This window comes from Rhinatrema bivittatum, chromosome 1 (assembly GCF_901001135.1).
Source record: "Rhinatrema bivittatum chromosome 1, aRhiBiv1.1, whole genome shotgun sequence".
NCBI classification, from domain to species: domain Eukaryota; kingdom Metazoa; phylum Chordata; class Amphibia; order Gymnophiona; family Rhinatrematidae; genus Rhinatrema; species Rhinatrema bivittatum.
The window spans coordinates 817,763,774-817,789,966 of record NC_042615.1 but is presented as its reverse complement, the minus strand read 5'-3'; the positions used below and the strand labels follow the sequence as shown (position 1 = coordinate 817,789,966).

Below are 26,193 nucleotides of genomic sequence, written 5' to 3'. Positions count from 1 at the left end.
TCAGTTGTCTGGAGACGAGAGCGGTATGGTTAGCGTTACAGGAGTTCCATCCTCTCCTTCAAGGGAGGTCGGTCAGAATTCTGTCAGACAATGCGACCACAGTGGCATACATCAGTCGCCAAGGAGGAACCAGAAGTCAGCCAGTGGCGATAGAAGCCTGAAAGTTGATAAGCTGGGCGGAGCAGCACTTAGTCAGCATTGCGGCGTCTCACATAGCCGGCGTCGACAACGTTCAGGCAGACTTTCTCAGTCGGAACCGTCTCAATCCCGGGGAATGGGAGTTGGTGGACAAGGCGTTTCAGCTCATATGCGACACGTGGGGCCTACCCAGCATGGATCTCATGGCAACGTTTCGGAATGCCAAAGCCCCACGTTTTTACGGTCGTCACAGAGAGAGGGGAGGAGAAGGGGTAGATGCCCTGGTTCTGCCCTGGCCGTACGTCTTCCCTCCATGGCTGTTGATCGGCAAAGTGCTCAGACGGATAGAAATCCATCCAGGGGAAGTAATCTTGGTAGCTCCAGAATGGTCAAGACGTCCATGGTTTGCGGACCTTCTACATCTAGTAGTGGTGGGGCCACTGCGGTTTCCAGTTCTCCCAGACCTGCTGCATCAAGGGCCCGTTTGTTTGGAAGCAGTCAATCGCTTCTGTCTAGCGGTATGGCTTTTGAAAGGCATCAGCTGAGTCGCAAAGGTTATTCGCCCACTGTAGTGACTACCCTTCTGCGATTGCGTAAAACATCCACCAACCTCACGTATGTTAGAGTGTGGAAGGTTTTTGAATCCTGGTGTCTGGACTGTCAGGTTGTTCCTACCCAGGCTTCTGTGTCGGATATCCTGTTGTAATATGTTGCACTTCCAGGCTGCGCTGGTGCCGCAGCTGGGCCTGCTTACCTGGCGCAACCGTCTACCAGCTCCTCTCTCAATCCCAGCTCTGCTCAACTGCAGGATCCATGAGCGTCCCCAGGCCCATCGGGGCCTTCCACCTCGCAGTGCTCCTCGCGCTGGGGCTCAGCGTCCTTCTTGGCGTCGGCCCTGCCCCCTAGCGCACGCACACGGAACTAAAAAGTCATAGGATAGGAGGCGATGTTAAAAGACAGGCAACAGAGAGTAGGATTAAATGGTAATTTTTCACAGTGGAAAAAGGTAAACAGTGGCATGCCTCAGGGATCTGTACTTGGACCGGTGCTTTTTAATATATTTATAAATGATCTGGAAAGGGGTACAACGAGTGAGGTGATCAAATTTGCGGATGACACAAAATTATGCTGAGTAGTTAAATCTCAAGTGCATTGTGATAAATTGCAGGAGGACCATGCAAGACTGGAAGATTGGGCTTCCAAATGGCAGATTAAATTTAACATGGATAAGTGCAAAGTGATGCATATAGGGAAAAATAACCCTTGCTGTAGTTACACAGTGTTAGGTTTTATCTTAGGATTTACCACCCAGGAAAGAGATCTAGGCATCATAGTGGATAATATGTTACGAAGGCAGCCTCGAAAGGCCTTGCATTCTGTTACGTAGGGGGGGTGTTTTAGTGTGCCCATGGGCCTCCGCCCATGGGCACACCAGACGGATCCAGGACCGGACCGAGGGTTGACGGCGTGTTCCACCATGGCTGACGGTCTTACCCTCTGCCAGGCCTGCAAGCTCCCAAGGCCAACAACAGGATGATGTTGGAATGTGAATGGTCCTCCGACCATTCCGAGCCCTTTCGGATCTACTGCATGGAACAGCAGTAAGCAGCAGGCCTGGCCTGAAATTGAGGGCAGACGGACCTTGACACGAAGACATGACAGCAGGATCGATGCAACGGCATCGCGGACGAAGATATGACACCAAGGCTGATGCGAAGACATCACGGACCAATGGTCGATGCGACGACATCAGGAACAAGACATGACATGACACCAAGACTGATGCAACGGCATCTAGGACGAGACGAGGAACTTGATGAAGTCCACACAAGACGAGAAGGTGGGCGGAAGGACATTCGCACTGTCTCTCAGGGCGCCCTACTCAGCCCACCCGCGGGACTGAGTCGCAGGCCACCCTGTCCCACTGCACATCCTACACAGCCCGAGGAGGCTGGTCACGGACCACGCTGGGAACAGGACGAGCGCAGGGAAGGGTCCAGTCGAAGCAGAACTCCAACAACGGAGCCGGTGTCATCCGAAGCTCCACCAACGGCTGGCAGGACATGACAGCTCAGGAGCACAGGACATCCGTCCACCTGCAGGCTAGTCCATACTCTGGCACAACATCATCCGAGGGACCCCCGGCCTACAGGACCAGAAGGCTCAAGAGCGCTGAAGACGAAGACACAGGAGCAGGACATCAAGGAACCTGGAACATCAGGAAACGGAGGATCAAAGCGAGACACCAGGACACCTGGACGGGGACCTCAGGCAACGAAGACGTAACTGGACATGGCATGACGTAACAACAAGAACTCCATGGAGAAGACGAAAAAGACCAGACAGAGCTCTGGGAGGCAGGAACCTCCAGAGTGAAGCAACTCTGATGCAAGACAAAGACTGACTGACAGAGCAGCCCTTTTATAGGGCTGGTAGAGGAAGTCCACTCCCTAGGTGGAGCCAGCACACTTCCTGTGCCTGGCCCTTTAAATCTTGCAGAGGCGCGTGCTAGCACCTAAGGAGCAGGAAGCAGGGCTGTGCAGGACTGCGGACAGCGGCCTGCACAGCGTCATCGCGTACAGACGCAGGGCTGGGCCTAGGAGCAGGCCCGATGACGGCAGCGGCTCCAGCCGCTGCAGGAGACCCCGGGGGCGGCTCCAGCCGCTATTCCAGCCCGGGGATGCGGCCTCCAAGCCGCGAAGATCACAAAGACGTTGGCGGCGGCTCCCAGCCGCGAAGATGGTCAAGCAAAGTCCGTGGCTCCTGCCACGACGAAGACAAGACCCAAGGGTGGCCTCCGGGCCGCAGGAGAAACAAGTCCGCGGCTCCAGCCTCGTGGTAGGCTTGACGGCGGCGCCCGGCCGCATCAGGTGAAGAGAAGCAGCATGGGGTGAGTGCCTGCTCGCGGGGAAACCCGCGGGCAGCAAATTCATAACATAATATATTGAAACTGTTGGCTCAGTGTGCTGTGGCGATCAAAAAAGCAAACAAAATGTTAGGAATTATTAAGAAGGAAATAGCAAATAAAATGTTGGCTGTCATAATGCCTCTGTATTGCTCCATAGTGAGACAGCATCTTGAATAATGTGTGCAATTCTGGTTGCCGCATCTCAAAAAGGATATAGCTGCACTGGAGAAAGTGCAGAGAAGGGGGACCAAAATGATATAGGGCATGGAACAGCTGCCCTATGAGGAAAGGCTAAAGATGTTAGGGCTATTCACTTTGGAGGAGACGACTAAAGGGGGATATGATAGAGGTCTACAAAATCATGAAAGGACTTGAACAAGTTAATGTAAATTGGTTATTTACTCTCTCTGATAATAGAAGAACTAGGGGGCAATCCATGAAGTCAGCAAATAGCTCATTTAAAACAAATCAAAGAAAATTATTTTTCACTCAGCGTACAGTTAAGCTCTGGAATTCATTGCCAGAGGATGTGGTTACAGCAGTTAGTGTAACTGGGTTTAAAAAAGGTTTGGATAAGTTCCTAGGGAAAAAATCCATAAACTGCTATTAATTAATAAGCAATAGTAGTTTGAGATTTATTTAATGTTTGAGTACTTGCCAGGTACTTGTGACTTGGATTGGCCACTGTTGGAAACAGGATACTGGACTTGATGGACCCTTGGTCTGACCCAGTATGGCATATCTTATATTCTTATGCAAATTTTAACCCTTGTAACAGCTCCTTTTAATTTCTTCATTCTATCAGTCTCCCTTTTTAAAGTTATATGCTACTGTAGTAGTTTTACTTAATGTCCTCCCTCCAGTGATTATGTCAAAGCTGATTACGTTGCGAGGATGGGATTGAGAGAGAAACCAGTAGAGGCAGGGTGGGCAGACTGAGAGAGGGAGAGATACTGTAGGAAGCGGATACTCCCCCTACCCCACCAATACCTCTTGTCCAGTGGTGCCAACCTTACTTATTTCCTGCAAGTTTGGGCTTTTTTTCTAGCGATTTTTTTTTTTCCACTTCGCGGGTTCCTTATTATTGGGCCTTTTTTTCTGTCAGTCTTGGTTTTTTGGGCTTGGTGGGTGGGACTTGAGCCCAGCTGTCCTTTTGATTGGCTGCTGCTGCCGATGAGGCCTGTCTACCGTCAGCGGAGCACGTGGGCAGACCGGCACTGACGGCAAGCAACAGCATCTGATGACCAAGGAAGATTTTGAAACATTTAACTGGCAACAATAAAAAAGAAGAGGTATCTGGAGGGATGAGTGTGTGGGGGCCAGGCATGTGCTGGGGGGGAATGAGTGTGTGGGATCAGATGTGCTGGGGGGATGGGGGACTGAGTGTAAGGGGTCATTGTGGGGTTTTTTTTTCACTTTGAAGGAGCTACAGAGTTCAGTGGCTGAGACTGGAGTGGTGGTGCACCAGTCAACCATACACCGGGCCTGCATGGAAGGGTGATTAGATAGAAGCCATTACTGAATAATGAATTGTGAGTTTAGTGCACACTGTCAGGAACTCTCTGTGCAATGTCATGTAATCCACAAAAATCTGATGGACATTTTAGGGGGGGGGTTTAAATACTATTGAAACAAACAAACAAATCCTTCTTGGAAGGAAAGAAAGTGAACCCAAGTTTAGTGAAACAGTGTAAGGTGTTTTTTTTTATTTCACAGACTTGCAAGTACGGGTGTCATACAGAGGTAGGCACACCCCCATGGGCTCAAGCAGTTAATTTTATACATTTTTCTTGCTTATGCAAGCCCCCTCTCTCCCCATCCTTTTCCCTTGTGTATGTGCAAATTCCCTTGCCCAATAAGATACTGTTCATGATGCCTTTGTCTACCTGCAGTTTCTAAGTTGCGCTTTTCTATGCAAAAGATCTTGCTAAAGCCAGGTATGGGGAGGGGTAGTCTTATCTCTGCTTGCAACATTCCTCTCTCTCCGACAATCCCTTATTCACATGCTCCCTTCCCCTGTCTGTACTATATGTGCTACTCTCAGCAGATTGGGGTTTCTAATTTCTTCTTATGCATTATTGTTGCCAAGTAAGGAAAGGGGGAGGGGGTGTTGCTGGGTTTCTCTTGTAAGTTGCTTGCATGCAGCTAAGCCAGTTTCTAGCAATTTGCAGTTTCTCTATATTAACTCTATTTTATAAGAAACAAAGAAAATAAAATAAAGAGAAAAAGGATTCAGCTCTGCCCCTGTCTTGCCCACTGAAAAAGCAATGTTTCTGAGCCTTTGCTCACACAGCCACTGTATTTCCTCCATTACACTCACAAAAGTATTTTTAAGTGTTTTGTATAAATGTCTTCTAATAAAAGTAGTTTTAATCTCATGTGTTTTGGGCTTGTTTTTTGGTTTTTTTTTGGAAAGTAGCGTTTTCTTTCATGAAAACCTGGCAACCCTGCTCTTGTCTCTAGACAATGTTAGTAGGCTCTTTGATCACATTCCAATTTCTTGGCTCTTGGTGCATGAAAGGTTGGCAACCCCTGCACTATTTTGTGGCTCCTGGTAACCACTCAGTGTGCATTTGAGAATTTCAGATTTAGATAACTTTATTGGCAGGATAATTTTACATGTGCTATGAAAGCAATATACTAAATGATATAAAAGAAAAAAAAAAGGCAGGCGGTGGGAGAGAGGAGGCAAAAGCAGTTACGACACTGCTCGGCTCCTCATTTGTATTTTTAGCAATGATGCAGGCCTCCTGGTTACTGTATTTCACTTAAGTTTACTGATATAATAAAACAAGCCAGGGAACCACGACATCGTCCCCCCTCAATCACAATGGCGTAAGAGGAGAAGGGGGAAGAGGCTCCTCCCCCTCATCATAGAGACAGACCTGCACACTGTCCACGCTTCTTACCATAGAGACGTTACAGCAGGGGCAGGGAAGAGTCCTCCAATCACACGAGAGACCGGGGATAGATCCTCCTCATTACCACAGAGAGGAGGACAGGTATGACAGAGAGTCTTATTGCAACCATAGAGACAGAGGAGGAGCGGCGTAGAGAGAGTCCGCTTGCTCCTAGCGAGAGGGAGGGTGTGTTGAGAGATCGCCGCTGAGGGGGGTCGGTGAATGAATCTCCGAGGTCAGCAGAGGTTCCCCCCCTCCCCCCCCCACATCTCGTGAGTGTGAAGCAGGAGTGGGGCCATGACCGCTGCTCAGAGGCTCTAGAGAGGGGGTGGGAATGACTTGCACCCAGGGTAGGGCTGTTCACCGGCAGCGATCGAGCAGGAATTTAATCTGTTGGACCCGGGTCAGTCCGAGCTAGTTCCGATCTGCTGCACCTAATTTATGGATTTTTATTTTATTTGCACCTTCTCTTGAAAGAGCAGGAGTCTACAGATCCTTAAATGCACAGGATAAAAAGTACAGCCAGGAGCCGTGAGTTCATGAACTCCTTAATGCGCGTCAAGCATCTACATCTTGACTGTCTCTTAGTTTGTTTGGGGGAGTGTAAGGGAAACTGCAGAATCAGCTGCAGCACTGACATTTGGCCCAGAGACCTGACCATCCATCCTTGAGTCTGGCATGCATAGTTTAGACTGGGGCTGTTGCTAGGCTAGTGAGTAATCCTGCCCCACATACACACAGTCTAGTTTGGCATGCACACTTGTTTACATTAGGCTATAAAAGGCAAACAGCTATGGCTGAAAAAAGGGGAGAGCGAGAAACTTGCTTTTACTTTGCTGGCATGCAAAGTGATGCGTGTCCTTTGTAGACGTACAAAGTGACGGGACCCCTTTTGCCTGTGGTGGGCTCTCTCTCAGTCAGGTGGATGAAAAGGGTGTTGTGAGTATTGGCCGAAATGCAGTGCACGGATACAGATGTATATGCTTAGCAATATTTTTATGCTTAGAACTGTATATTTTTATGCTTAGCAATATTTTTATGCTTAGAACTGTATATCTTAATGCTTAGAATTGTTAAGATTGTATATCAATAAACATATTATTTTACTTTTACCTTATTCTCGCTTACCTCATTCCTTACAGGGAGGGAGTGACAATTTATTTTACATTAACAGACGAATAAAAATCGTTAGTGTTACATAGTTTGGAATTTCTTTTCCTTGACTTGTTTTTCCGGGATCACGGTTAGTACCTACCCCAGATAAACCAATCAGGTAAATCCAGTTCTGGTTTTACCTCGCTGTATGCATATTTGTAGTTCTCATTTCCTCAGGAGAAGCAGGGACTGCATATCCATGTATGTTCAGGAAGAAAATCAGGAATAGATCAACCATCTCCCCCCAGAGAGGAGATCAATCGTCCATCTTCCTCTCTGTATGCTGGCTCTGGGGCAGGGTGAAATAAAGCAGGGAGCAGAAATAAATGCTGAATGGTAAACAGCCACTGACCCTCTGTTAACTTTCTGACTAGACTTCTGCGAAGGGGAGGTGGCCGCTGCTGTATCATCGCTTGTAGGTTTTCTGCATCTTGTATCCAAATTGGTGTCTGAGGCAATAAAACCTTCCTGGCAATGGCTGAGCGGGTGAGAAACATTCAGCAGACTGTTGTGTATCCAGGTAGGGTCTGCAGAGTTGCAATAGGTGAGGGAATGGGCAACCTGATAAACACTAATGTCCTTATCTATTCTGTGATGTGTGCTTGAAAGCTCAGCCCTGACCCATGCCTGATGTTTTTCATGACGTGTTGAGATGTAAATTTTCCCTGAATGTTGAATAGACGGGAAAAAACCCTCAGGAAGGAATGTGAAAATTGGGAATTAATAAATGATTATATTTGAGTAGCAATATATTGCATGCATATGTTTCTTAAATATTTTGCTTGAACCATTATGAAGTCTGATGCACAAAATTAAATCAAAAACAATTTTGCAAAAAATGGACATAAAATACATTTATATAAAATGGGTCATAGGCTGTGTTGTGTTTTACTTATAAAGTTTTCTGGCATACAAAGTTATAAAAAAAAAAAAATGTGTCATAGTATAAGATGTTACATTGTAAAGATTCTATTCAAGCATCTGTTCAAGCATCCAGCTAACAGATAAGGAATATTTTAATTTCTAATTTCAGAGTGCTTTTGTGATAGAATATATTGCTGTCTGTACTTCATATTTCTCACTCTCTCTCTGCTTTTAGTTATTGAGATTGTATATTAATTTTGCTGTGGGTTAATTATTTCAAGACAAAAAAAAAACAAACAAAAAAAGAAATTCCTGTTGAGATACTCCTGTCTCTATAATTACTCTACACTTTAATCTCTATCTTTAACTACATATAGCTGTTATAAAAAATCACTGCTTGTCTAGATATAAACATTGGGGCCAAAAATTGATGTGAGTTTTAAAGCAAAACTGAAAGCATTACTGAATCAGCCTTGCTGTAAGCAGCTTGGGCAGCAGACTCACAGAACCAGCAGGGGGGCAATTAGATCATTTGAGGGCTTGCTCAGCCAGAACACAGGAGATACTAAAGCTTCTTGTGTCCAGCTACATAAGAAAGTTTAACATAGTAAGCCAATCTGTCAGATCGATACAGTAAAGTGGGGCCGCGGTTACCCTGCTCCTAACTCGCCTTCTACTCACTTTCCGGCCGCGTTAGCCCTTCCCGCGATACACAATCCCCTTTAACTCATCCCTTCCGCCTCTTAAAATCCCCGGGTAACCGCTTCCGCACGCGGCATGTATATTAAATGTAAACGAGCGAATTAGCTATTCCCTCCCATACAGTAACGCGCGCCCCGACTATCGCTTTTTTACCCTGCCGTTTTGCCCCGCGTTTACCCTGCTAACTTACCGCCTACCCTTACCCCAGCGTTAGAGGCAGGGATAAGGGTAGACGGCAAACTTTCCCCCAGCCCCCGCTCACCTGCCCTGGCTGCATCCGGTCTCCGGTGCAGCCCCAGTCCTGTCCCCTCCTCCTGAAGCAAAAAAAAACAAAAAACCCAAAAAAAAAGTAGCAAGAGAGCGAGGGGAGAGACGGGCAATCCTACGCTCGGGCCTGCCAGTCCCTTGTTCTCTCCTCCTGAAGCAGGGCGCGAAAAGCAGCCTTGCTCTGGGAGGAGGGGGGGGGCAGTTTAAAGCGACGAAGCGACTTACTTTTGCAGTCCCCCCCTCCGGACATCGGCGACGACCGCGGCTCCTGCCTCCAGCTGTCAGACAGACGCATCGCACGTGGGAAAGCGGCCCCTATGTGTGCAATTGGCTGCTCAAGACGTGACGTCACATGCCGTGACGCCAAACGTCGTGACGTCACGTCTTGAGCAGCCAATTGCACGCATAGGGGCCGCTTTCCCACGTGCGATGCGTCTGTCTGACAGCTGGAGGCTGGAGCCGCGGTCGTCGCCGATGTCCGGAGGGGGGGGGGCTGCAAAAGTAAGTCGCTTCGTCGCTTTAAACTGCCCCCCCCTCCTCCCAGAGCAAGGCTGCTTTTCGCGCCCTGCTTCGGGAGGAGAGGAGAAGGGACTAGCAGGCCCGAACCTAGGATTGCCCGTCTCTCCCCTCGCTCTCTTGCTACTTTTTCGGTTTTTTTTTTTGCTTCGGGAGGAGGGGACAGGACTGGGGCTGCACCGGAGACCGAGCGGGGGCTGGGGGAAAGTTTGCCAAGCATCGGAGAACTGTCCACTTCCTGGTACCTGTCATTTCAAATGCCATTTGAAATGACAGATACCAGCGTGGCCGTGAAGCGTTAGGCCCGAGCACCCAGGACACTGTATAGGCGCTCTATACATTAAAATGGGTTGCGCGGGCCTAACGCTTCACGGACGCTTCCTAGACGCAGCTTGCATTTGCAAGCTATTTGCATACGGGATCGAGCGGTATGCGAGCTGCACTGTGCGTGCGGCAACCGCGGGTGCGCCCGGCACTGCCGCACTGTTTCTACCGCGGCCTTAAGAGTATCGATCTTTGTGGGAGGCTATTGTCAAATGCAATAGCAGATACAGGGTCCTGAGAGCAACCTTTACCAAGGGTAACTGTTTGACTCCCTCCCACCCCTGGGGCTTTGTTTCTGATATAATCTACCTGCATACATAATTTCTCACCTTTATAGGCTGGTAATTCCTTAAGTGTTATCCATCAAATTTACAAAAAAAAATGAGGACTATACAATGCAACTGTTGTGGAGCCTTTATATTGAAGGTAATCATATGGAAACTTAAGGCTTGCCCCATTTGTTCACAACTCTCTACCTTGGAAAAGGAACTGGCTGAAGTTAAAGCTGAATTAGCTTCAATAAAGAAAGTCCCAGCTACTTTTCATTATTCAGGAATTAATTACCCATTACCACAGAATAACCAAAAGTCAAGGAAAAAGAGATTTACTGTGGGCTCAGGAAGGATAAGTCCTGTGACCCACAGACACCCATTATTGACAGCTGTGCATCCCACAACTCTACCCCCCCCCCCCCCCACTCGCATAGGGCATTAAGGAACTCAAAAAAACAGTACTACAGTGGGCTCTGGTAGAATCAGACCTGTGATGCAGAGACACACACTGTATCAAGTGCAACAAGCACAAAATTCCTTCTCTGTACTAAATACTGAAGACGTTCTTGAGAAAAAGATTGAAGTGTTATCTGAAAAGAGAGAAGAAACCCAATGCATACAGAAATTCCAGATCAGAAACCAAAGAACAAAGCTCACTGAGATGGATGACTCAATCAGAGGCACTAATCTTTCCCCTTGCACAAAGGGAAAAGTGGATAACAAAACTCAAATAAAGAGGACACAAAAGGAGTCCAGGAACAGCAGTAACCTGAACGAAGAAAGCTATGAGCACAAATGCTCGTAGTTTGGGCAATAAAATCCCAGATTGCAAGCCCTAATGGTGGAGGCGGACTTGGACGTTGTTGCTGTCACGGAAACGTGGTTTACGGAATCTCATGACTGGGATACGGCAATACCGGGCTATAACTTGTTAAGGAAAGACAGAGAGGACAGGAAAGGGGGAGGAGTGGCTCTTTATGTCAGAAACAATATCCAAGCATCTGAGCTGCAAGGAAGATGGGGCAATGAAGAAGCACTATGGGCCAACCTAAAAAAAGATGATGGGGGCTTCCATTTCTATTGGAGTGATTTACAGGCCTCCAAACCAAAAGGAAGAACTGGACAGAGATCTGATTGAAGACATCCAAAAGATGGGAAAGAAGGGAGAAGTGGTGATCGTTGGAGACTTTAATATGCCTGATGTAGACTGGAGAATCCCATCTGCAGAATCTAATAATAGTAGAGAAATAGTGGTTGCCCTGCAAGTAGCTTTGTTCAAACAAATGGTAATGGAACCCACGAGAGAAGGAGCTATACTCGACTTAGTGCTCACTAATGGAGATAATGTCTCTGATGTCCAGGTGGGCGCCCACCTCAGCAGCAGTGATCATCATACGGTATGGTTTAATATCACAAAAAGGATACGGAAAAGAAGCACAAAGACCCGAGTTTTGCAGTTCAAAAACACGGACTTTGATGACATGGGGAAGTACCTGGAGGAAGAACTGAAAGGCTGGGAGAACAAGAGAGATGTGGATCAACAGTGGACCAATCTAAAAGGAGCAGTTACCAAGGCAACTAATCTATATGTTAGAAAAGTAAAGAAAAGCAAAAGAAAAATGAAACCTATCTGGTTCTCAAAGGAGGTGGCTGACAAAATAAAGGCTAAAAGAACAGCATTCAAGAAATATAAAAGATCCCAAAGGGAGGAGCACAAGAAAGAATATCTGGTAGTACTGAGGGAGACGAAGAAAGTAATCAAGATGGCAAAAAGTCAAGCGGAATAGAGGATTGCCAAAGAGGTAAAGAGAGGTGACAAAACATTTTTCAGATACATCAGTGAAAGGAGAAAAGTCCAAAGTGGTATAGTGAAATTGAAAGATGAAAAGAATCAATGTGTGGAGAGAGACGATGAAATGGAAGAAATATTAAACAAATACTTCAGTTCGGTGTTCACTAAAGAGGACCCTGGAGAAGGACCGTCGCTAGTTAACAAGAAACTGGAGGGGAATGGAGTAGATGTAACTTCATTTACAGTAGAAAATGTATGGGAAGAGCTGAGGAAACTGAAAGTGGACAAAGCCATGGGGCCTGATGAGATTCATCCCAGGATACGGAGGGAGCTCAGAGATGTGCTGGCGGGTCCACTGTGTGACCTGTTCAATAGATCCCTAGAAACGGGAGTGGTGCCGAGTGATTGGAGAAGAGCGGTGGTGGTCCCGCTTCACAAGAGTGGGAACAGAGAAGAGGCTGGTAACTACAGACCGGTCAGCCTCACCTCGGTGGTGGGAAAAGTAATGGAATCACTGTTGAAAGAAAGAATAGTGAACTATCTACAGTCGCAAGAATTGCTGGACCAGAGGCAGCATGGATTCACCAGGGGAAGATCCTGTCAGACAAATCTGATTGACTTTTTGAAGGAAGGAATTGGATCAAGGAAGAGCGCTCGATGTCATCTACTTGGATTTCCGCAAGGCTTTTTTGATACGGTCCTACACAGGAGACTGGTGAATAAAATAAGAAGCTTAGGAGTGAGTGCCAAGGTGGTGACCTGGATTGCAAACTGGTTGACGGACAGAAGACAATGTGTGATGGTAAATGGAACTTACTCTGAAGAGAGAGCGATGTTGAGCGGAGTGCTGCAGGGATCGGTGTTGGGACCGGTCCTGTTCAATATCTTTGTGAGTGACATTGCAGATGGGATAGAAGGTAAGGTTTGTCTTTTTGCAGATGACACTAAGATCTTCAACAGAGTGGACATGCCGGAAGGAGTGGAGAGAATGAGACGGGATTTAAGGAAGCTGGAAGAATGGTCAAAGACATGGCAGCTGAGATTCAATGCCAAGAAGTGCAGAGTCATGCACATGGGGTGTGGAAATCCGAAAGAACTGTATTTGATGGGGGGAGTAGGGCTGATATGTACGGAGCAGGAGAGAGACCTCGGGGTGATAGTCTCTAATCATCTGAAGTCGGCGAAACAATGTGACAAGGCGATAGCTAAAGCCAGAAGAATGCTGGGCTGCATAGAGAGAGGAATATCGAGTAAGAAAAGGGACGTGATTATCCCCTTGTACAGGTCCTTGGTGAGGCCTCACCTGGAGTACTGTGTTCAGTTCTGGAGACCGTATCTCCGAAGGGACAGAGACAGGATGGAGGCGGTCCAAAGAAGGGCAACCAAAAAGGTGGAAGGTCTTCATAGAATGACTTATGAGGAGAGATTGAAGAATCTAAATATGTACACCCTGGAGGAAAGGAGGAGCAGAGGTGATATAATACAGACTTTCAGATACTTGAAATGTTTTAATGATCCAAAGACAATGACAAACCTTTTCTGTTGCAAAAAAATCAGCAGAACCAGGGGTCACGATTTAAAACTCCAGGGAGGAAGACTCAGAACCAATGTCAGGAAGTATTTCTTCACGGAGAGGGTGGTGGATGCCTGGAATGCCCTTCCGGAGGAAGTGGTGAAGACCAAAACTGTGAAGGATTTCAAAGGGACGTGGGATAAACACTGTGGATCCATAAAGTCTAGAGCAGTGGTTCTCAACCCTGTCCTGGGGACCCCCCCCCCAGCCAGTCGGGTTTTCAGGATATCCACAATGAATATGCATGAGAGAAAATTTGCATGTTATGGAGGCAGTGTATGCAAATTTTCTCTCATACATATATTCATTGTAAGAGACCTAGGAGTGCTCCTCGACAATCAGCTCAACCTTAAAAGATTTGTAAACAACACAACAAAAGATTGCTTCTTTAAATTACAAGTTCTGAAAAAGCTAAAACCGCTCCTGCACTCTCAAGATTTCCACCTGGTTCTACAATCTGTCATTCTGACTAAAATTGACTACTGTAACTCTCTGTTACTCGGTCTACCAGCTACCACCATTAAGCCTCTACAGATGTTACAGAACTCTGCGGCCAGGATCTTGACTAACTCTAATAAGAGAGACCATATCACACCTATCCTCTACAACCTCCATTGGCTACGATCAAATACAGAATTCTATACAAATCTCTGACCATTATGCTTAAATCCTTATACAACTCAGCCCCAATGGATCTTACATTTCAGCTACGCAGCAACAAATCCACGAGACCGATCAGAAAAGCTTACCAAGGCACCCTTTTCGTCCCTCAAGCCAAAACCTCGCTAAGTAATAGGGCACTATCCACTGCAGGTCCTACCCATTGGAACACACTCCCACCAGAACTCAGACAAGACCCCTGCCAGATTTCTTTCAAGAAAAAACTGAAAACTTGGCTATTCAGCCTTGCGTTTCCCTGATGGACCACAATGTACTACCCGCATCAACATTGATTGGTTCCAAATGTTATTAATTCATCCTTAAATCTTCCCCTATCCTACACCTTCTTGTCTTCTCGCCCTTCCAATCTTCCCTTCCAATCTTCCCCTATCCTACACCTTCTTGTCTTCTCGCCCTTCCAATCTTCCCTTACCTATGTCCACCCACACCCCCTTCCCAGTTTTACTTCTCAATCGGGACTATTATCCGCCTGATTTCGTTTTAATACTGATGGCTCTTTTTCATACATCTCACATAAGAATTTTACCAAAGGTTAATGTTTAAATGGTTAAAAGTTTCTCGTTTTTATGTAATGCTAATATGCACTCTTATTGTTCTATGTTCTTTTGTTCTTCTGTTCCATGTAATGCTCTTAGGCAAGCTGAATTGTTTCACTGTAAACCGGTTTGATTTGCATCCAATGCAAGAAGATCGGTATATAAAAAACCCAAAAATAAATAAATAAATAAATTGTGGATATCCTGAAAACCCGACTGGCTGGGGGGGTCCCCAGGACAGGGTTGAGAACCACTGGTCTAGAGGATGTGAATGAAGAGAAGAGGCAAGGGGTGGCTTGCTTGCGGGAATGACGGCTACTACCTGGAGATTAATATCCTTATTCAATAAATATACACACAGTTAATGCGACTCCAATATTGCTCTATGCTTCAACGGCAAGAGGAAATGTGGAAAAAAGGATTTGCATCCACAAAAAAGCAGGGGAGTAGCTTGCTTGTTACAGCGGTTACTACCCCAAATCAAATAAGTCTGATACTTCATTTTCAGTGCACATCCAGCATAGCTCTCTCCTTCAATGGCAGGGGGAATGAAGAAAAGATGATTTATATTCAGCATCAACCAAACAAGGAATGAATTACATAGTCTGGGTAAACAAATAAGCATGGGTGTAGCTTGCTTGTTACGGTGGCTACTACCCCGAATCAATTAAGCCTGATACTTGACTTGGAATAAGTATCTAGTGCAGCTCACTGCTTCAGCAACAGAGGGAATTAAGTAAAGAGAATTTTTATTCAGACAACCAACAATGGCTGAATTGCACATGCAGGGTAAACAAACGGGAGTAGCTTGCTTATTATGGCGGTTACTACCCCAAACCAATTAGCTGGATACTTCACTTAGATGCAGCTCCAGCACTGCTGTCTGCATCGATGGTGGGGGTGGAAGGGAATTGTAACCAAAAAGTTACCAATAAGGGCCCTGACCTCAGCGGTCAGAGTAACAGATAAGTATGAAAACAAATAGGTGTGAAAGCTTGCTGAGCAGACTGGATGGGCGGTTTGGTCTTCTTCTGCCGTCACTTCTATGTTTCTAAGATTAAACATGGAAAACTATATGTTTGACATGGATCCTGCTTAAAGCTGTTTCCATAAGTAAAACAACTGCCACTATAATTTGTGGCTTGATGAATTTTAGTTTTACACAAAAAGTTAACTTGAATTTCTTATCAATTTCAAAATGGTACCAGGAATAAAAGAACAAATCAAAACTTTAATTATTTGTGTACTTAACAAGCATCTGGACTTCTAGTTCTGGGCATATGGAAATGCTGATTAATTTGTTGAGAAATTATTCTGAAAATAGTTTTGGGAACAAAATTCATTTGCTCATTGTCTTTTCACTTAAGTTCGGTTCCTCTATTAGCTTAGTGTTCTGTATTTACTTTTAGCCTGTCTTCTGCTCCAGCCTCTTATACTCAATACTTCTGTTTGCTGGGCTCCTGTCTAATATTCCTTTAAGGTGTGCGTGACTGCTCGGCATACGTCAAGCGGCCACATGCACTGCAGAACTGGCCACGCTGACTGCTGTGCTGTCGCCACTCAGGACCTGGCTGGAGAAGTGGCTGGAGCCCGTCCTGTGGCTGCTGACAGCTGTGTATATCCTGTACCAAAACTGCAAGAGCGTTCAAAATCCAGCATTTACTGGTGGCCGGTTTTAATGTTCTTAGAGAGACAGCCTAGCAGGATTTTTCTGTGCTTTTATTTCAGTTTTACTTATGCTCCAGGATTTGGGGATAGTATCACCAAGCTGTCGGTGTGAGAGGTTCAGGCTTCAAACTCAGGCAGACTAAGAAAGTATGACAGCTGCTACCCTAACTGTAATTAACTGTGTTAATAAATCTGCAGAGAGTTCCTGTTCGTACCCCAGATCAGTCCAGACAAGTGGGTTTTGCATCCCTACCAGCAGATGGAGGCAGAGAATAAAAACTTTTCAGACACTGCTACATAACCGAGAGCGCCACCTGCAGTCCCTCAGTATTTCTCTGTCTCCAGCAGATGGTAGAGGTGTAAACCTGCAGGCTGGAGTTTAAAAAGAAAGGAAAAAGAAAAAAAGGAATTGAGAGAAGATTTGCTCCCTGAGGTGTTAGGGATGGCCCACAAAGGAACCTATGGTAGAGCAGGATGAGCGGGGGAGCTGGTAACCCTGATCTGACTTGTCCTGAAGCATCCAGAGGGATTGAAAGCCAGGGGTCCTGGTTTCCTCTTTCCTTCTGAGGTCCTTTCTTCTGTTCCCGGATGCTGGTTTCTTTCTGGACACAGGAAAGTATCCATTTATTTGTTTTTGGGAGAAGTGGTACTATCTTGTTTAAAAACAAAAAAAACACTGGTCGCCGTATCTCAAAAAAGATATAGTTGCAATGGAGAAGGTACAGAGAAGGGCGACCAAAATGATAAAGAGGATGGAACAGCTCCCCTATGAGGAAAGGCTGAAGAGGTTAGGGCTGTTCAGCTTGGAGAAGAGACGGCTGAGGGGGGATATGATAGAGGTCTTTAAGATCATGAGAAGTCTTGAACGAGTAGATGTGACTCAGTTATTTTCACTTTCGAATAATAGGACTAGGGGGCATTCCATGAAGTTAGCAAGTAGCACATTTAAGACTAATCGGAGAAAATTCTTTTTCACTCAACGCACAATAAAGCTCTGGAATTTGTTGCCAGAGGATGTGGTTAGTGCAGTTAGTGTAGCTGGGTTCAAAAAAGGTTTGGATAAGTTCTTGGAGGAGAAGTCCATTAACGGCTATTAATCAATTATTCTTAGGGAATAGCCACTGCTATTAATTGCATCAGTGGCATGGGATCTTCTTAGTGTTTGGGTAATTGCCAGGTCCTTGTGGCCTGGTTTGGCCTCTGTTGGAAACAGGATGCTGGGCTTGCTGGACCCTTGGTCTGACCCAGCATGGCATGTTCTTAGATAGTCGGTGTCCATGCGGCAGAGCCAGGGCAGCACAAAACGCAACAGAGATGGTGCAGTGGCAGCCCCTGGGTCCAGGATAGCTTAAGGAGAGGGGGAGACTTGGTGGCAGTGCAGTGACGAGTACAGGAGCGGTGTGCACCATGGCGTCAGCTGCGGACCATGGGAAAAGCCTGTCGGGAGAGGTGCAGCAGTGTTACGGTCCGACTGACCCAGAGGAGGTTCCGGTGATGGAAGGAGATGACCCTAGGGTAGTCCAATTGTTCCAGAAGGAGGAATTATGAGCTCGGCCCACGTGTTCTGGAGGAACTTGGGATTAAGTCATGCAGGAAGAGTCTGACAGTGGAGGGGGTGGATCCCGTCCTGGACGGGCTGCATGGTCTGCCAAAGGCTTTTTCTTTACCCAAGAAGGTGAAGAAGCTGGTGATCCAGGAGAGGGGATGCTCCAGAGGTTGGGTTTAAAATAGGCAGGGCAACGGCAGAGCTATATCCCCCTCAAAAAATGTGGAATGATGCGCAAACACACTAGAAATAAATGGCAAAGAGAAGGGAGTGTTGCAAACAAACACATACAGATGGTACAACAGCCACAAAGGGAATTTTTTTTAAATAAGCAATAAATGCCTTCAAAATGTGTACATAGCAATATTTATTGAACAATAAATCCAGTCTTCTGTCACAGGAGACTTTCCTGTGTTTTCTTGTTTACAATGAATGCCTTCAAAATGTGTACATAGCAATATGGACTTATTGTTCAATAAATATTGCTATGTACACATTTTGAAGGCATTTATTGCTTATTTAAAACAGTCCCTTTGTGGCAGCTGTTCCATCTGTATGTGTTTGTTTGCAACACTCCCTTCTCTTTGCCAAAGCAATATCCTCTGCCAGAGGGAGACCTTGGAGCTCCTGATTCTCCTGAAGGTGGATGCTTCGGTCTCAGCGGTGCCCGAGAAGATGACCGTCCCCTATGGCAAGGTCAGTCGTGTTAAAGGATTCCCGGGTCCGAAAGTTTGAGATCTTTTTGAAGAGGATGTTTGAGGTTTAGGCCTTGAGCCTTTGGGCGGCAGTAGCCTTATGCAGCAAGCCTGTTTGCACTGGGTGCAGGAGGCACAGGAGAAAGATGCGGTCTCCTCGGCAAACTTGAAGTGGGGGTGACCTATGAGGCGGATGTGCCTTATGATTTGGTAAGGATATCTGCCAGGAATATGGTCTCAGCGGTGGCAGCAAGGAGGCTCCTGTGGGTGCGTAATTGGTCAGAGGATGTATGGTTCAAGTTGCAGCTGTTATTTGGGGAGGACTGGGAACAGTTGATAAAGCATTTGAAAGCATCAAAGGAGAATAAGTTGCCCGAGGATAAGAAGGGCGCAAGAAGAGTTTCCCGGCTCGTGCTCTCATTCGAGTTGTGAGGAGATAACGATCCAATAGGGAATCTTCTGATCCCTTGCAAAACCTAGGATTGGGAAGGCAGCAGTCCTTTAAGGGGACGCGTAGACCTCCCCAGGATCGTTCCGGTCAAGGGGCCGGAGGAGATAAGGCCTCGCTATGAGGCCAGGTTGGTCCATTCTTCCTTGGAAGCCATTGTGGGGAGACTGGTCCTCTTTTACGAGGAGTGGACCATGATCACTTCAGATCAATGGGTTGAGGAGGTGATAAGAGATGGCTACGCTTTAGAATTTGCTTGGCCAGTAAGAGAAGCCTACCTAGTGACCCATTGTACATCTCGTGTCAAATGAGAGGCAGTGCGGGATACATTGCAATGGCTGAGAAGCCTAGAGGTGCTAGTGCTGGTTCCCCTGCAGGAACAGGGCTGGGGAAGGTACGTTTCCAAAAAATGAGAGCACCTTCTGGATCTGAAGAAGGTCAGTGCGGTGCTTCGGGTGACGCATTTTTGCATGGAAACGTAGCGGGCAGTGATAGCTGCAGTTCACAAGGGGAAGCATCTGGCTTTTTTGGATTTTAACAGAAGCCTATCTGCACATCCCCATCCGACCAGATCATAGGAAGTTTCTGTGGTTTATGGTGCTAGAAGAGCATTTTCAATTTTGGGCTCTCCCTTTCAGCTTGGCGATGGCGCCACGGACTTTCATCAAGGTGATGTGGTGGTGACCATGGCACTCAGGATGACTGGCTCATTTGGGTGAGGTTGGAATTGGAGTGTCGTCAGTTGGTTCTGCGGGCCCTGAGGATGTTGCAGTCTCTGGGCTGGGTTTTAAATCTAGTGAAGAGCAGTCTGGTTCCATCCCAATTGTTGAATTAGCTGGGGGCGCTGTTTGATACCTGCATGGGCAAGGTATTCCTTTAACTCGGACAGGATGACAAAGTTGCAGGCTCAGCTTCTTCGGTTACTGCGACTTTTGGTGCCCAGGGTGTGCGATTATTTGCAGGTCCTGGGTTCTATGGCATCTACATTGGAATTGGTTCTGTGGGCTTTGGGTCACCTGCGGCCTCTCTAGAGAGCGCTTTTGTCCCATGGAATCTGCTGTCAGAAGATTTTCACCTCTCTTTACCATGTCAGGGATGCTCTAGGTCCAGTCCCTCCTGGTGGCTTTCTCGTCCCAGTTTGGGAGAGAGGGGTGGAACTGGAGATTCCGGACTGGGTGGTGGTGACCATGGATGCCAGCCTCAAGGATCGGGGGAGGGCTGTTGCTTAAGGTCAGTGGTCGGCGATGGAAGCGTCCTGATGGATTGGAAATGAGAGCGCTTCGCAGGGCATTACTTTCTTTCATTCTGCAGGTGCGAGGGTTTGCAATGCGAGTCTTCTCAGACACTATAATAATGGTGGCCTATATCAATTGCCTGACCGTGTACAGGCAAGTCTGTGTGTGTGTGTGTGTGTGCCTCTCTCTCTCTCTCCATCCATCCCTACTCTCAGAAATTTGAGAGTAGGGATGGATGTAGAGAGAGTAGTCTAGGAGCGAGAGAGGGACTGTCCAGTCTTTTGCACTGAGTGCCACAGTGCCACATGTATGATTATCTCCCAGTTGGTGAGAGGTTATATTGTAGGTGTGCACTTGATACGAAGAGCTCCTAGCCCTCAGAGAATGAGTCTGATCTCTGGAGGCTGGAGAGGCTCAGGATGGTGGTGGTGGTGGGGGGGGGGGGGGCTGGATGGGGAGAGGGTAATAGGTGCCTCTGGGGAGTTTCCATGGGTGTCTGTGCTGTTGCTGGGGGTGGGGGAAGGCAGACTTCTGCTCCTGGGGTTACAGTGGGGGGTTGTGATGGGGCTGAATAGGCAGTACTGGGCCTTGAAGTGGGAGGGCAAGTTTTGCTGGGGCTGGGTGGGAGGGCAACTCGTAGGAGCCTCTGGGGAATTTCAGCAGGGGTCAGCTAGTCCATCTCAGTTGAGCAGACTGGATTGGCAAACATGGTCGGTATCTGCGACCTTTACAGATCTTGCAGACTGACAGTCTTAGGAGTTATTTCAGACTGGAGGAAGGGGGGCAGAGATCTCCAGTGGCGGTGCTGGGCCAGCCCTGCTAGTGACTGCATCCATGTGCATGAGATGGGAGGGAGGGGACGTCCAAAGGCCAGAGCTGTCTGTCTCTTCTGAGTCGGCCTGTTCCTCACAGTGCTCCGGAGAGACGCCTGGAGCTCTGTTTGTGGTACTTCCCCTTTAAATTAAGCATGGAGGCGGGGCCCATGTAATAAACATTTCTCCCATAGACACAAAATGGGGAAATCTTTTAGCACATCTGGCTCTTGAGTTTGTAAGAAAACCAGGACTGGCATTGCATCTCGCGATGGATTGGAGTTACTAGATTCACCTCTCCCCACCCACCCCTGGGATTCAGTACTGCGCACTCTCTCTTGCCTTTGGGCTTTTGTTCGAGGCTGGCTTTATCCTAACAGCTTCCAGTCGCACCCAAAGCTTCCAGGTGTCTTGACAAGTACTGGTCCCACAGACGGGGTTTAATGCAGGGCTCCTCAAACCTGGGCCAGTGACGCCACGGCTAATCTGGTTAACCTGATGTCCGCAAGGAGTATGCAGGAGGCAAGTTGGCGTACTTGGAGACTCGGCATGTGTAAATTCATCTCGTGCGTTTTTCTTGTGAAGACTCTTAAAAAGCGGACTGGCTGTGCTGTCTCGGGGCAGGCCAGGTTTGGGAAGCCCTGGTAAAAAGAAATGGAAGCAGGCAGCACTGAAGAAAATGGGCTTCTCGTTTCAGGTGTCAGCTCCCTGCAGCAATGTTATAGCTTCAGAGGGGAAAGAAGGTGAGAATAACCCCTCTCCATGTGAGTAAGAGCTGTGCAAACCCCTCCACGCATCAGGAACAGATTTGTTAACCCATTACTAACTTACCACGTGTAGGTGTTTGTGTGTGTCTTTTTTTTCCCCAGAAACATGCCCCAGTTCTTATTTATTTGTCTAATTTAAATTCCCTGTACGTACTAGGATCAGTCCAGACTGCTGGGTTATGCCTCCCGTCCAGCAGATGGAGTCAGAGAGAAACTGAAAAGGCACCACTCATATACCCTGGTGCGCCCCCTGCGATCCTTCAGTATATCTCTGACTCCAGCAGATGAGAGAGCATAACCTGCGGTCCTGATCTCCTGTAAATTGGGAGGGGGTTTTCCCTATCAGGTTTGACTTACGATTTTCTGAGGAATCCTGTGACTGGATCAGTTTAATTACAGGCCTAGTTTAACACTGTTATTTTCTGAGGAATCCTGTGACTGGATCAATTTAATTACAGGCCTAGTTTAACACTGTTATTTTCTGAGGAATCCTGTGACTGGATCAATTTAATTACAGGCCTAGTTTAACACTGTTATTTTCTGAGGAATCCTGTGACTGGATCAATTTAATTACAGGCCTAGTTTAACACTGTTAATAGGAGCAGTAGCAGGCAAGGCAGGGCACTGCCCTACAGCCTTTTCCCGGAGTTTCTCTCTGCCCTGCCCAGTGAGAGGAGGGGAGAATTAATCGGTGGGCCGGTCACTCTCCCTCTCCGCCTCCTGAGAAGTTTAATTCCTCGGAGAAGTTAGTCAGATGGGTATGCTACACCCTCTGCAGGCTCCATTGTATAATTGAATTGTGAGGTTTTTCATAGCTGCCGGTAGCAGCGCTATACACGTCTAAAAAAAAACCAAACAAAAAACGAGGTAATTTATTTTTACTCTGCCTGCCTTACTCACTGTGGTCTCCGGAAGGGGTGGCTTGTCACCCGGCCCCTTTTCGCGCTGTTTTTTCTTCTTTAAAAAAAAAAAAATGCCCAGAGGGTCAGTTTGTGCTGCAGGTGGGGAGCCGGGCCGCCGGCTCTCCCGCGAGGGCCTTTGCTCCCGGTGCCTTCCCGGGGGTGAGGGCTCCTCGCGGGGGCCAGCCGTGGCCGGGAGCTCTCCCTCACCGCGACTTGGGGCTCGGGCAGCGTCGGGCAAAACGCGGCAGTCCTCTCTGCCGGTATGAGGGAAAATTCGGCGGCCATTTTAGAAGGGCCTGATTGCGATGCCGTTTCGTCGGAGGAGGGAGAGGACCTCCCACCGCTGTCCCCACCGGACCTTAGCCCCCACAGACCCCGCGGTTTATCGGGGCTTCTAGATTTGCCACCTATGGGAGCCAAGGGAGGTTCTTTAAAAAGACCTCATCCATTTACCTCACAATTTGTTCTTTTGCTCCATAAGGCCTATATGGAGGCCGAAGCTGAATGGGAGCAGGGTGCTCCTGCCCCAGATAAATGTGGCAAAATTTCTACTAACTTGGGAGGGGATCCAAATCCAGACCCTCCTCCTCCTCCTCCTCAACCTTTACGGCATATAGCTCCGGACCCTATTTCACCGGACCCACCCGTTCCGGATTCTGGTACGGAGGTGGGGGGTACGGACCCAGCTGACCCAGTTGAAGGGGACGATCCTCTCATTCTTCGGTTATTTCATAAAGAAGAATTAGATCCCTTGATCATTCATGTTCTTCAAGAACTAAGAATTCCGGTACCCCAGATTGAAACAAATTCCCAGCCAGGGGATTTTGAGTTAGACGGGCTTGCACACCCTCACATGCTTTTCCTTTTCACAATAAACTGTTTCAGCTTGTATCCAAGGAATGGGATAATCCGGAGGCTACTCTGAGTCAGCCGCGCTATGGATAAGCTTTACCCACTCCCTGCTGATTCTTTGGAGCTCCTTAGGGTGCCAAAGGTGGATTCGGCGGTCACTGCCATGGCAAAACATACCACCATCCCCGTAACTGGGGGTACGGCCCTTAAGGATCTTCAAGATCGGAAGTTGGAGATGTTGCTTAAGCGAATCTTTGAGGTTTCAGCATTGGGAGTACGGGCGGCCGTTTGCAGTTGTATGGTACAAAGGGCTACCCTTCGCTGGGTACAACAGATGTTGACATCTCAGGATCTGCCTCCGGGGGAAGCTGAGCAAGCAAACCGCATAGAATCCGCGGTGGCCTACGCCGCGGATGCCTTCTATGATCTCCTCCGCACTTCGGCACGGTCTATGTCTTCAGCGATGTCCGCACGGCGGTTACTCTGGCTGCGTCACTGGGCAGCAGACTCTTCCTCCAAGGCCCAACTCGGTTCCTTTCCTTTTCGGGGCAAACTATTATTTGGCACCGAGTTAGAAGACCTTATTCGATCTTTGGAGGAGAATAAGGTGTTCAAGTTGCCAGAGGACAAGCCGAGATTTTTTCGTACTTCGGGTAACTTTCGCGGGCAATTTCGCGGGCAGCGCCGTTTTCGATCGGGGAGGGGTTCCTCTTACGCTTCAAGACAGCCGTCTACGCGTTCCCAAGCATGGACTCCTTCCTTTCGTGGTAGAAGGCCAGCCCGCGCAGGGGCGTCTCATACCTTCACCACCTCTAAGGCGGCTCAATGAAGGGACGCAGGTCCATTCCTCCGTCCCGGAGGTCGGAGGACGACTCTCTTACTTTCGGGAGGAATGGGCCGCAATTACCACCGACCAATGGGTCCTCGACATTATAACTCACGGATACGCCTTAGATTTTGCACGGCCCCTGCGCGATTTGTTCCTTATCTCTCCCAGCGGTTCTCTGGTAAAACAACAGCGGATTGCTCAAACCCTGCAGTGGTTGCAGGCGATGGGAGCCATAGTGCCAGTACCGCCCGCCGAACAACGCACAGGCCGTTATTCCATCTATTTCATCGTTCCCAAAAAGGAGGGCACATTCCGCCCTATTCTGGATCTCAAGCGGGTCAACAAGGCATTGCGCATTCCGCGGTTTCGGATGGAAACCCTGCGCTCAGTCATCGCTGCGGTCCACAAAGGAGAGTATTTGGCTTCCTTAGATCTCACAGAGGCTTACTTGCACATAGGAATACAAGAGTTCCATCAACGATTTCTCCGCTTTATGGTCCTGGGATCTCATTTCCAGTTCTGTGCCCTTCCGTTCGGACTGGCGACCGCTCCGAGAGTATTCACCAAGGTAATGGTGGTGGTGGCAGCGAGCCTCCGGAGGGACGGAGTATTGGTCCACCCGTATTTGGACGACTGGCTCATTCGGGCAAAATCGCGTCGTCTCTGCGAGGTCGCAATTCAGACAGTACTCCACCGACTACACTCCTTGGGTTGGGTAGTCAATTATCCCAAGAGCCAACTGATTCCCTCCCAGAGTTTGGAATTTCTGGGCGCCTCGTTCGATACAAGAGTGGGAAAAGTTTTCCTGCCGCAGGCAAGGATGGAGCGTCTGATGGCGCACGTTCGTCGTCTCCTAGCCCTTCCCTTGCCAGTGGTATGGGATTATTTACAGGTTCTTGGTTATATGGCGTCCACCCTGGATTTGGTTCCGTGGTCTTTTGCGCATATGCGGCCGCTACAGAGGGCGCTTCTGTCGCGTTGGGATCCCAAATCAGAGGAGTTTCAGATATCTTTGCCACTCCTACACCCAGCAAGGACCAGTCTGCAATGGTGGTTGGATCCGGTCCACTTGCTCCAAGGCATCGATTTGGAACCACCCCAATGGATCATTGTCACGACCGATGCCAGTCTGACGGGGTGGGGAGCAGTCTGTCAGTCTCAATCCGCTCAGGGACGTTGGACGCTTTCTCAGGCCAAGTGGTCTATCAATCGTTTGGAAACCAGGGCGGTTCGCCTAGCGTTACAGCACTTCCTGCCTTTGATTCGGAACAGAGCGGTTCGGGTTTTGTCCGACAATGCAACCACGGTGGCGTATATAAATCGGCAAGGCGGTACAAGGAGTCTTCCGGTAGCAACCGAAGCCAGCCAACTGATGGATTGGGCAGAGGAGCACCTGTCTCGGATTGCTGCGTCGCACATCGCTGGAGTCGACAACATTCAAGCAGACTACCTCAGCCGGCAGCGATTAGATCCGGGAGAGTGGGAACTATCTCCCGAGGCACTCAGACTCATCTGTCACCGGTGGGGGACCCCCCGGTTGGACCTCATGGCGACTCGTTCGAATGCCAAGGCGGTTCGCTTCTTCAGTCGCAGAAGGGAACACGGGTCGGAAGGCGTGGACGCGCTAGTTCTTCCCTGGCCCGCGCAAGTTCTTCTGTACGTGTTTCCACCGTGGCCATTGGTGGGAAAAATATTGTGTCGGATCGAATCCCACGCAGGACCCGTCGTTCTGGTAGCTCCGGAGTGGCCAAGGAGGCCATGGTTCGCCGACCTCATCAACCTAGCGGTGGACGGCCCCTTGCGTCTCGGTC

The 26,193-nt window shown here is 48.1% G+C and overlaps 1 protein-coding gene across 4 annotated transcripts in view; it reads left to right on the top strand.

The window, feature by feature from the left end:
* The first annotated feature begins 5,583 nt into the window (after positions 1–5,583).
* The window catches only part of LOC115078780 (oocyte zinc finger protein XlCOF6-like), a 51,904-nt gene continuing 31,294 nt past the window's right edge, over positions 5,584–26,193 (top strand). Inside the window, exons 1-2 of one of the 4 annotated variants that reach the window (XM_029581824.1) lie at positions 5,584–6,181; positions 7,476–7,621. In XM_029581824.1, coding sequence (XP_029437684.1) covers positions 7,576–7,621 — 46 coding nt within the window. In that variant the 5' untranslated portion in view covers positions 5,584–6,181; positions 7,476–7,575. Of the gene's footprint in view, positions 6,886–7,475; positions 7,622–20,869; positions 21,776–26,193 lie in introns of those variants that run through there. The other 3 variants (XM_029581817.1, XM_029581808.1, XM_029581798.1) reach the window with 3 other exon arrangements.